An 11,655-nucleotide genomic window follows, 5' to 3' on the forward strand; every position below is an offset into this window, starting at 1 on the left:
GCTGTTGTGGTGGGGGCTTTGTGTCAAGAGCCGTGAAGATGCCCGGCTGCGTTACGATCGGGAAGGTATATGAATAGCACTGTGGACTTGGGCCAGTTGTGCTCCGGCGCTGTGAAGCAGTGGCTGTGTTATGCAAAGCGGATTTACTGTTAGCCAGAGTTACCCACAGCTCATTGATCTGAGGTTATAAGTAGATATTGCATGCTGATGATTGGCGTTGGGCCCAGGGCCTGTATATGAGTCAATTTTGTTACCCACGGCTGCGCTCCCGTCGATCCATGCTGCAACTGAGGAAGCACCAGCACTGGTTCTTCATTCCTAGTGAATAAAGGATCCAGAATATTGTGTTCCCTTGTGACTAACAATTGCTGTTTTTCCAATTCCTGTGCAGGTTCGCTCTATCAATTTTTAGTAGTTTATATTAGCTTCGTTGCTTGAATTTTTATCAAGGTCTGAGATCTGAGCGACCCTCCTGCCTCCCAAAACAGTCCAGCTGTGACCATCATACACCATGCAGTTCAAAAAAAAAACGATCACAATATTAGGGTCTGGGTTCGCCCACATGTCCATCTCCTTTTTCATTAACTCGAGGACTTCATTGAATTTTCTCAAGGGGACAGCAGGTGATCAAAATGTAAAAGGTACACAGAAATTAAAGTCAGCAATATAGAGCAACACCTTTTTGTGAATTACTGAGGAGAACTATTGCGCCGCCTTCTTTCGTCTTTATCCTCTTGGTCTACACGGTGCATCTGTAAGCCATCTATGGTCAACTTTATCAGATTCAACACCATTAGTGCCACCGCCTGCAGACGGTGGCACTGTGTGAAAATCTCACTGGCGTCCGTTTTTTTAAGGATGCCGATCTTAATGGCGGTTTTGTTCGTGGGAAAAGTTCCTCGACAATGGCTATTATGATGACAGGCTCAGCTTTCATGCGTTTTAAATAACATTGCCGACAATCCTATATCACATCACAACTATTGGAGCTGTCATTGAGTCTACTTGCTTTTGCATACCTATAACAATCATCGTGACCGATGTCCTCCTGATATTTTTCTTTATATGTAAATTTTTGCGGCCGCTATTGTTCCTACATGCGCAACCCTCATACCGCTTTGGCTTTCATTCTCCTATCCCTGTTAGCTTAATAAGCCTTCAACAATTATTCATTGGACATAATTTCGCCACATCCCATCGACATGCAGCTCACCTCAGCCGGTTCAGTCTAAGGAGGTGAAATTTATGGTTTTCTCTAATCCAATACAGGTTCCTCAGATGGATACTTAATTTATTAATTCGAATGGAATAATACCTGCATAAGGGCAACTTTGTTGCCTCGTTAGTAAACTGAATTGAGAATTTACAAGAGGCTCAAACTAAATGAAATGAATAGTGCGAGACCAGAGTCATGATCCGCATGCGAAGAAGAGGTTTGCTCTGGAGAGAAGAGCAGAAGAAGCAAGCCTGCGAGGACAAGTTGAAGTTGATTGAGCAGTTGAAATGTAATGATAAATGGGCACTTCTCGAGCAGAGACTAAAAGCGGCGAGACGAGCCGAGGCTCAGGAGCGGAATAATATGTTGAAGAAAAGAAGAGCTTCGACTTCTCAGCTTCCCGACTCTTCCCATTTGGACGGGAGATGCAGAATGAAGGTGAGCACTCGACTTAGGCGGGTTTCAGGGGTAGGTGAAGGTCGTAAATCTGTTACGATTGTTTTTGGGAGGAAATATGACCGCTTGAACTAATTTCGGGTTTCTTGTATTAACCCTTAAAAACACGGTGTATCATAAATGATACAAACCAAATTTTGCCTATAAATGCTAATCGGTATTCAGGCTACTTGTATTAAGTACGAAACATACCAAGTCAATGGAGAACGAAACATATATTACATCATTGTAGAGTGGCGCGGTGAACATTAACGCCAGTGAGCGTTACAGTCTAACCATTCTACACCGGTATACATTAAATGCTTGCATTTAAATATCAAGGTGGAAGCCATAAGTTTAAAAAAAAAGTTAAAAGAGGGATGTGGAAAATGCTACTGAAATTTACGAACTTCCGTTGATTAAAGTTGCCTTCTCCCATTCGATCTGGATCAGAATTTCCTTTGCATTATTTTTATATAGGGAAAACCAAACTATCAAATAATACAGTAACATTATTGAATTTAATAATAATCAAATAATAATTATACTTAACGAGGCAGATCACGCGAAACCTTTATATTGGCCTTCCTATATAGAAAATACAGGCAATGAATTAAATAATTTGCGAAAATGTTGCATTACATGAAGTAATAAGTTGCTTTGAATCATTTGAATAACCGAGTAACTACTGTCAGGCCTCAACACATTGCCGTACTTCTGATTGAGCAAAATTAATTGTTCGATCATTGTTTACCTAAAAATTTCGTACATTATTTATTGCTGTTAATTTAGTGTTGAATCGGTAATCACAAATTACAATGCAATATTGATAAAGATTTTCGAAAAGTGATTTTTCACTTGTCAATAATAATATTTTTTCAATATTGATTTGTAATAATATTGATGTAATAATATTGATTTGTATTTAAATATCTAAAAGTCCTTCCTAGATCACAAAAAGTTATAGAATAAATAGGTTTAAATATAAGTTTAAATAAATAAGTCAAGAAATAGTTACTGTGCTCTTAGGAAACTATTTTGGCAATAAGAAGCGAATCTGTCTCATAGAACTTTTAGGCTTTTGAAATTTAATGTAAAAGCAAATTTTAAAAACAGCTTTTCTACTCGTACCTTACTTACTTGTTTGCCAGGTCAAGATGCGACCTACGCTATCGGCTGCAGAAGAAGATGAAGCATTCGATGGCTACGCTTCTGCTCTCTATATCTTCATGTGGGCCATGTTGGTCTTGCTGGTTTTGCTCGTCATCAGTACCCTCTACCAGTTCTGCATGGTCGTAGACTTGAACTGGACCAACAAGTAACGAACACGGTCGAGATTGACGGAGCTTATCTTTCTCATCAGTACCTCTACCAGTTCTACATACGTTGATGTAATTTTTCTAGTGTGAATAGTGCTTTATACTGACGTGCCCTTGATAATCTTTTGATGACTGATACCAAAAATAATTGATGCATGTATAACTATATTTTCGATACTATTATGCATATAACTATTGCCCTCGTCAATATTGTTGCCTGCAAGCAGTCTTTAATCAATCCCATCATGTGATGACTAGATTTCAAGGATTCGATTTTTTCACCTCTGTTATAAATATTGCACTAATACATGGGCGATTTCACCTGGGCGTCTTCCTCAAAATTTAACTGTACACGTATAATTGCAGAGTAACCCATGAGTGAAATAAGAAAAGGAAAATAACATTTCTTGCCGTTTTAAGTAGACATGGCGTATAATTTTTGTCTTTCAACTTCATTTGTATTTAAAATTTTTCAATTTACAGCAACTACAGGAACTGAACTTGTATATGAGGAATATCCAATGCGAGAAACATTGTATACATTTTAATGTCGCTTGTCTGTGATCAATAAATCTCTTGTAGCAGATGCTGCCTCTTTTTTTTTCTTCGACATATATGGTATTACGGCCATCATTTGTGTAACGTCTCGAAGATAAATTCAGCATTCACGAGTAACTAAGTTATTGCGAGCAAACTTTATTATCAAAATTGATGTAGCCATTTAATTTTACGTATTCCAATATTGTTCCAAGGCAACCAACATGAATGGTCGCCTGCAGCCCGCAGCATGCGTGCGTAATGCTGGTATACATGAGCAATTATGCATATTCTTATTTTTAAAATTTATGTCAATATCAATTGCTTTTATTTATCCCATGGTCAATTGAAGCAGATATTTCATGTCTGGTATAAGTATAATTCAAATAATTAGGTAAATAACAATAAATCTGAGACTCAGGAATAGATACTTTGTCGTAAATTTCAATTAAAATGTTCAAAGGGCTTTAAGAAATGTATTGATTCAAGTGCTGGAGAAACACACGTGAATTTGCCGTTGCTGTAGAATTTTGGTAGATGTTTCGTCATTGCAGCAAGAATTGTTCTTAGATGTTAGTGTGAAGTACCAGGTGTACAACTTTCTGTGAGGTTTATTAATTTGAAATATTTCATAACAACACTGCTAAGCAATGTTAATACCGCGTCTCTCTGCTCCAATCTTGGTACTCTGAACTTTAAACACTGGGCCACCTGTGATTGACGATTTTCTTATATCTTTTCTCGACTTGGTGTATCAGGCTTTTGTGGGATTTGAAAGTTCAACAATAAGGTTTCCGGGAGACATTTTATTAGGATTTACGATGTTTTGAGCTTGCATTATTCATTATCAACTTGATGAAGAGTTATTTAAAACGCTTGAATTTAAATTCGGAAATGACATAGGTACATACACAGGGTATCTTAGATACGGTGCAACATCGGAACCTAAATTACAAAATCGAGCTTCTGCTTTCGCCAGTCTCGTAGCGTTGGGACACCGCATGGAGGTGCCCCAATTAACGGTTAAAAGTAAATCAAACTCGATTTATTACAGAAACAAGGAGATAAAGTATTTATTCAATAATCCGTGTAAAAGGTCCGGATCGCCACAAAAAACCTAAGTATATTGCAGATTTTCCCTTCTGGAGGAAGGTTGTAAACTTCTCCAGAATGTAAATTACATTGATTTGACCAGCACGACATTGAGCCGCAGACTCACACGCCATCTGCAAACTGGAGGACCAAAGAATCGTATGCGGGAGGCCCTCAACGAGACCGATAGCAGAGGCTCTCATCATCAAGTATGAGTCTCATGCTGTCAATTTGCAAACCACCGAAATTGTCAGGAAGATGAAATTATTTGAGTTGAGTAATTTAGGATTCGATGCTGAACCGTATCCAATTAAGATACCCTTTGTGTGTACCTTTGTCATTTCCAAATTTAAATTAATTCAAGCGTGGTAAATAATTCTTCATCAATTTTATAATGAATAATGCATGCTCAAAACGTCATAAATTTTAATAAAATGTCTCTCGAAAATCTTATTGCTGAACTTTCAAATCCCACAAAAAGTATAGCAAGTTTTCTTTGCAAGTATAGAAAAGCAAAACGAGAATCGTCAATAAATTTACTCTCTGGTCTTTAATGAAACTTGTATTAAAATGTGTAAACATAGATAAGATAATAAACAATTTTGTTCCTCATTAATAAAACTACCGAAACCCAAGTTAAATTTCGGGAACGAAGTTTTATGTCAATACATACGAGTATCTATTTGAAAATTTAGTTACAGTGTCGTGGTCTTATCTGGCACGCAGATACGATGTCTTTAACGTTAACGAGAAGCTTTGCTACGTTTCATGACACCGACACCCTCGCTTCAACTTGTAACGAAACTGATGCAAGAAAATAATAAAACTCCATCGAAAGTTTTCAAGAGAGTACATTCTGATTGATTACTGACTAATCGTCTAAAAGATCTCAAGTACATTGTACATATCTTAGCTTGTCACTGGGCCTGTGTTACGAGCTGTTTTTAAAGAATAGTCGACTATTTTAGAGTCGTGGTCTTTTCATTAGTCTAACACTTAAATCAAACTGAGTAATAGTCAAGTTCACAAACCGTTTCTCATTGATGAATGCCGAAGCACAAAATAAATGAATAGTCGTTGGTAATGAATTTGTAAAACAAAGATACAAATCTATCAAAAATCCTGCTATATAGAACAAATCAAACAAGTTGCATGAAATTTTTCCGCTAACCGTTGGCAGGGTTCTTTCGGTAAGGATTTATTTCTAAAACCACAAAATAATGAACAAGTTCCATGTTAAACTGTCTCAACTTATGTGCGTATGCCTCTTATAATACAGATTTGTTTGCATAAAAGTCCATGCGTTCACTTGAGCAGGCTCTTTTTATCACACACTTGACGATAAATCTGCTTGACGTGCGTGACGGCTGGCACTGCCGACAGCAGGATTACTGTGGCTTGGCCTACAATGAAATCAATAAGTGTGTACACACGTATAAAATAGAACAGAGCTACAAATATTTCATGGTGACTCACTGGGCACGAATAGAATGAAGTTATTAGGGAATCATCATCAAGTGAATGGAATGATGATGCAAGGGATGATGCGCATGAATGAAATGATGATGCATGGGATGATGCATGTGAATGGTATGGTGATACAATGGACGATGTATATGAATGGAATGATGATGCATGGGTATTTTTCTTTTTAATAAAATGATGAAGCAAAGGATGATGTATTATGATAGAATGTTGACCCAAATGATTATACACAACAATTGGATGGTAATGAAAAGGATGATGCACACGAATAGAATGACTGAACAATTAAGGTATGCAGCTCCTGGATAGAATTAGGATGCTAAGTGATGATGCATGTGAAGGGAATGATGATGCTAGGGATGATGTGAATATGAATGGAAAAATAATGCATGGAATGAAGTACTTGGGTAGAATGATGATGCAAGGGTTGAAGCATAGGATGAGAAATTTATGGGTGGTGAATACGAATATAAAATGATCATACAAACGAATATGGAATGATGATGTTCAGAAAAATGTGTGTTAGAATTTGTAGCTCACGATGAGACACTTGCAGTTATGCTTAGGCATTGTATTTTTCAGTCATAATCATTGTGTAACTTAACCACCAGCTCATTTGAATAAACCTGACACAGCAATGGTATCGTTTATTGATGCGTAGGCATTTGTTTGAGACATTCTTTCTCGTTTAGTTTTTTACGCCATTCGAGGGAAACTATGATCGAAACTGTACAGTTTGTTAGCTGTCACCATTAACGCACTGTAAATGATTTCGTGCGTAGAAAGAAATTTGTGAATGTCCTTTTCAGCAGATAGATTATAATCAATGCAAATATGTATCGATTTTACTATTAAGTTTTATTTCAAATAATATCTAATAACATCATAGAGTAGAAATACATTGAGTAACGTCAACCAGTGTAAGATCGACACTTAAGCATATTTTATTTCAGGTTTAAAAAAACACTTTTTTGAAATAAGTCAAATAACTCTTGCTAGAACTAATTTCTATGTATTCAGCTCCATTGCACTCACAACAGCCTCACAACTCGCGACGTTCCGTGGATGTGTCAGAGGTACCAACTGTATCGCTGTTATGAAATACTCGAACATCATCCTGACTGATAGCTTATCATGCACCACGATAAAAAAGCAATGTCTGGAGCAAATATATGCGCTTAAAGATTCCCTACTCAACGCTGATACTACGTCAAGGCAAACGTTCATTGATTAGAATTTATGAAAGGAGGCAGTGGGTGTTTTGAAGTGGATCTTTGTGAATGAAGCATTGTTTTCTTTCCCTCTTATCTATTGATATAGAACTGATGTGCACAAGAGCAGGTGGCAGGTGAATGAACAAAATTATAAGGAGCAATAAATGTTGTGAATGAAGCTTCCATCTGTTTGCTTCTATATAATACTATTGAAATCCCGTGGGTCCAATAAACAAATAAATTGTAATGAATTACAATGTTTTAATATTTTTTACCAAGTTTAGTTTTTTATCAATGTTGAAGAAGACTGAAACCATGAACTCAGAAAACAAGCGCCTGCTTCAGCGGAAGTTATCTTCATGAAGCAGAGTTGTCCTCGAGCGGCCGAGAACTGAAGCTCAACAGGTGCGACTCCGACAGGTCGATCGAAGGGAGAGCGGCCAGGCCAACGGGAAGTTTCCCCTCAGTGCCGACTTGGCTCTCATGCAACTAGAGTGCGTCCTCTCCATTTACTCGGACATCAAATTTTGTTTCCATAAACCCATATGTAGAAAAATTTTACCTATTGACACCAGTTTGTTAAAGTTAGCATTCCTTTACTTGAGAACTGTCTTTCGATACTAATATCCAGTTAATTGTGAAAATTTTACATGGCTCACTCATAGATCGAAAAGTTTCCCTTATGGCGTGAGACTGAACTCCTCATTACGGATGACAGACGTCCCACGCCTCGTCAGGCGTGACAGCAAGATTCGTGTGGTGTGAAGGACAAAGATTTACTTGCAGTGCTGATAAATAGTTTTTGTAGATTTTTTGCCCATTGCAGGCCAATGAACGGCTGTTTCAAATATGGAAAGTAAAGATCGCTTGAATATCATTTAAAGAAAGTTGGGCGGCAGTTTCACAAGTGCTTATTTTTGCATTTGTTCATTACGAGCGCGATTTTTTTTCCGGCGCAGCGATTCAGAGAGATAAATACAATGGCCTTGCTGAACGAAAAGTGGCGATTTATATCTTGCATGTGAATCCGAATCGAAGACTTTTTAAAGAGTAGAGCCACACTCTACACTAATATTCTAGTAGTTCACTATAAACGCAAACGAAGCTATATATGTCACGACTTTCATGAATAACGGAAGAAATGATCAGCCAGCACAAATTACTATTGTACTAAACTATTCATCTCATCATATCATGAGAAATTTGAAGGGCAACGACAAGAAAGTTCAATCAAAAGAATACGGCAACTACAAATTTCAATTAAATTAATTCGCAAAACACTCACATTATATTCATGTAAGCACCAACATAGTTTTTCACGTATCGTTGAAAAAACTCAGAAAACTTGAAATATTATTCAATGTCTATGATGTTCGAATCGCCACTGAACAACAATGTCAACTACTGGTAAAAATTTTAAATATAATATTAATATGGAAAATGACAAGCAATAAACCGGAAAATTCGTGTTCGTTTGTTGCGTTGGTAAGAATTTGGGACGTAGCAGTTACATTGAGATCGCAACGGGACGATGCATTCATCTTCCGCAGCCTACACGCCACCGGCTACCAGGTTGTCTACACCAGTTACCTCTCACAACCTGAGCAGTTACGGCAGTTACCTCTCACAGCCTGAGCAGTTACGGCAGTTACCTCTCACATCCTGAGCAGTTACACCAGTTACCTCTCACATCCTGAGCAGTTACGACAGTAGCCTCTGACCTCCTTGGGAAGGTAACCTCCACCTTGAGGCAGGTAACCCCCAACTTGAGGGAGGTTACTTCTACGTTCTACCTAGAGGAAGGTAACTGCCATCTCGAGGTTGAAATATTTCCTCCTACCAACGCTACCTTCCAGCGCGTAGCCAGTGGGAACTGCAGTGCTCTGCTCCATGTTTCAGCAAGATGGTAGCGACTACGTCCGGCACCGAAGCCGAAAAAATCAATAGTTCAGGTATTCTCCACTATAGATCGGCAACTTTAAACTGAATGTTCAATGTTCGCAAGCAGTTCATGCATTTGCTGGAAGGGGGAATAGGATTTGGTTTTCCAGTCTTGACTAGCGAGGGTTGCTTGGCAACTTTTCAAACTGCATTCCTGATATTTTGCCCATGCCTTATCCTCTCATCATCGATGAACTCATCATTCAGAGTTTCGCAAGCCCCACTGTAGACCTTTCTGAACATTTGACTGGGAATATTTAAATAAAAATTTAAGGTTCTCCTGAATGTCATCCACAGCTAGCGCCTCTGCATCCCGCTCCTCTGCCAGTATTTTAATTCTCTGCCCGCTTCCTTTAGGCGTAGTAAAGTTTTCTTCTTGCGATGTACCAGCCTATGCCTCGTATACTTGGAAGAGGCCACTATCAAACTCTTCCGCTTTCACATGAGGAATCGTCTGTCCCCTTAAACTATGCACCCACAATAGCTTTTTATTCAGCTTACGATATCCACAAATAAATAAAGTTAATTCGAAAGCTTGTTGAACTTAACCTGAGATATACGTAATTCCTCGGACGCATATCTCCAGTCGATATTGGAAAGTTAATTCCTAATAGCCTTTTTGTAAGTTCAATTTATCCCCCCACGACCACTAGTCGATGGTGTAACTGAGAGGTCTCTTCAATTCCAGCACCAGCAACCGGTTCCTCATTCCTAGTGAATAAAGGATCCAGAATATTGTGTTCCCTTGTGACTAAAGGGTTCGCCCACATGTCCATCTCCTTTTTCATTAACTCGAGGACTTCATTGAATTTTTACAAGGTACAACAGGTGAGCAAAATGTAACAAATATATATAAATTAAAGTCAGCCTGCCTAGCGACGACTCGGAGACAAAGGACGACGCAGGCGGCGCATCAGCTTGATCGGAGACTAGGAAGTCCCAATTAAACTCATCAAAAGGTCATATAAGGTCAATATAGAGTAACCCATTTTTTTAATTACTGAGGTAAACTATTGCACCGCCTTCTTTCGTCTTTGTCCTCTCGGTCTGCACAGTGTAGCTGTAAGCCAGTGGTTCCCGAAGTGGGCGATATCGCCCCCCTGGGGGCGGTGGAAAGATCTGGGGGGGGCGGTAAGGAAGAAAGGGGCGGTGAAGAAAAAGGAGCAGTAGGGGGGCGGCAGTCCGCGAAGTCGTAGTCAGAAGTTCGTACGTTTGTTTGACGATTTGTGTATAACACATGCAGAACACGGCTCCGACTCGAATAAATTTTCACGAGCTAAAAATCACCGTTTGGTAGTTTGGAATTTATAGTCAAAAATTTCGTTCGAATCTGTTCAGTAGTTTGGAAGAAATTCTTTGATCACTGCGATTCGGCCCGTATCGCCAAATAACTCTCAAATGAAGGTGAAATTTAAAAATTTTACACGAGCTAAACATCACCGTTAGGTCCTAATGAATACATGTTCACACTTTAATCGAGCTGCGTTCATTAGTTTGGGAGATATTCCTTGGTCAATGAATTTGGAGATTGGCCGTGAGACCGGCTGCGAGACCGGACAAGAGTCCGGCCGTAAATTTGTCCGAGCCGCCTTGAATTTTTAGTGCTGAAACAGTTAAAACTATAAAAATATATTGGTTTACTAAATGGGATCTATTTGTGAAATACACATTTGTGTTAAACCTTGCTCTTTTAAAATTGCAGCGCACTAAATATAAAGAATAAGGCGTTTGTTTTTATACGTGACAGTCGGGGGGGGAGGGAGCGTAGAGATTCACTGGGGAGCCAAAGGGGGCGCCAGCCTGAAAAAGTTTGGGAACCACTGCGTAAGCCATCCATGGTCAGCGTTTTTAGATTCAACACCATTAGTGCTACCGTCCGTGAAAATCTCCCTGGCGTCCGTTTTTTTTAAAGGACGCCGATCTTATAAGGTGTTTTTTTTTTTTGTGGGAAATGTTCCTCGATAATAGCTATATAATGATGACAGTCTTTTTCCTTACACTTGTTTTAAATAGCATTGCCAGAAATCCTGGCAATCTACAACTATTGGAGCTGTCGTTGAGTCAGTTCTACTTGACTTCGCAAACCTATAGCAATCATCGTGACCGATGCTCTCCTGATAGTTTGCCGTATATAGGTAAATTGTTGTGACCTCTACCGTTACTATACTGGCGCAACCGTCCTGCTGCTCTGGCTCTCCTTCTCCTGTCCCTGGTAGCTTAGCCTTCAACAATTATACAATGGACATAATCTCGCCACATCCAGTTCATCCATTGACTGATCACGTCAGCTGGTTCGGTCTAAGGAGGTGAAATTAATGATTATCTATTTTCCATTACAGGTTCCTCAGATAGATACTATATTTTTTAATTCGAATGGAATAATACCTGCATAAGGGCAACTTTGTTGCCTCGTTAG

At 38.9% G+C, this 11,655-nt stretch overlaps 1 protein-coding gene across 1 annotated transcript; it reads left to right on the forward strand.

Moving 5' to 3' along the window:
* The first annotated feature begins 1,359 nt into the window (after positions 1-1,359).
* Positions 1,360-3,005, forward strand: LOC125179000. Its single transcript, XM_047884004.1, has 2 exons — positions 1,360-1,654; positions 2,803-3,005. The coding sequence occupies exons 1-2, from the start codon at positions 1,412-1,414 to the stop codon at positions 2,971-2,973; spliced, it is 414 nt and encodes a 137-aa protein (XP_047739960.1). The 5' UTR covers positions 1,360-1,411; the 3' UTR covers positions 2,974-3,005.
* The last annotated feature ends 8,650 nt before the right edge of the window (positions 3,006-11,655 follow it).

Source organism: Hyalella azteca, unplaced genomic scaffold (genome assembly GCF_000764305.2).
Source record: "Hyalella azteca isolate HAZT.00-mixed unplaced genomic scaffold, Hazt_2.0.2 contig14257, whole genome shotgun sequence".
Classification (NCBI taxonomy): domain Eukaryota; kingdom Metazoa; phylum Arthropoda; class Malacostraca; order Amphipoda; family Hyalellidae; genus Hyalella; species Hyalella azteca.

Coding starts and splice junctions, on each gene's coding strand:
- LOC125179000 (XM_047884004.1), top strand. CDS start 1,412: ATGATCCGCATGCGAAGAAGAGGTTTGCTCTGGAGAGAAGAGCAGAAG. Junction 1,655..2,802: donor ACGGGAGATGCAGAATGAAG/GTGAGCACTCGA, acceptor CTTGTTTGCCAG/GTCAAGATGCGACCTACGCT.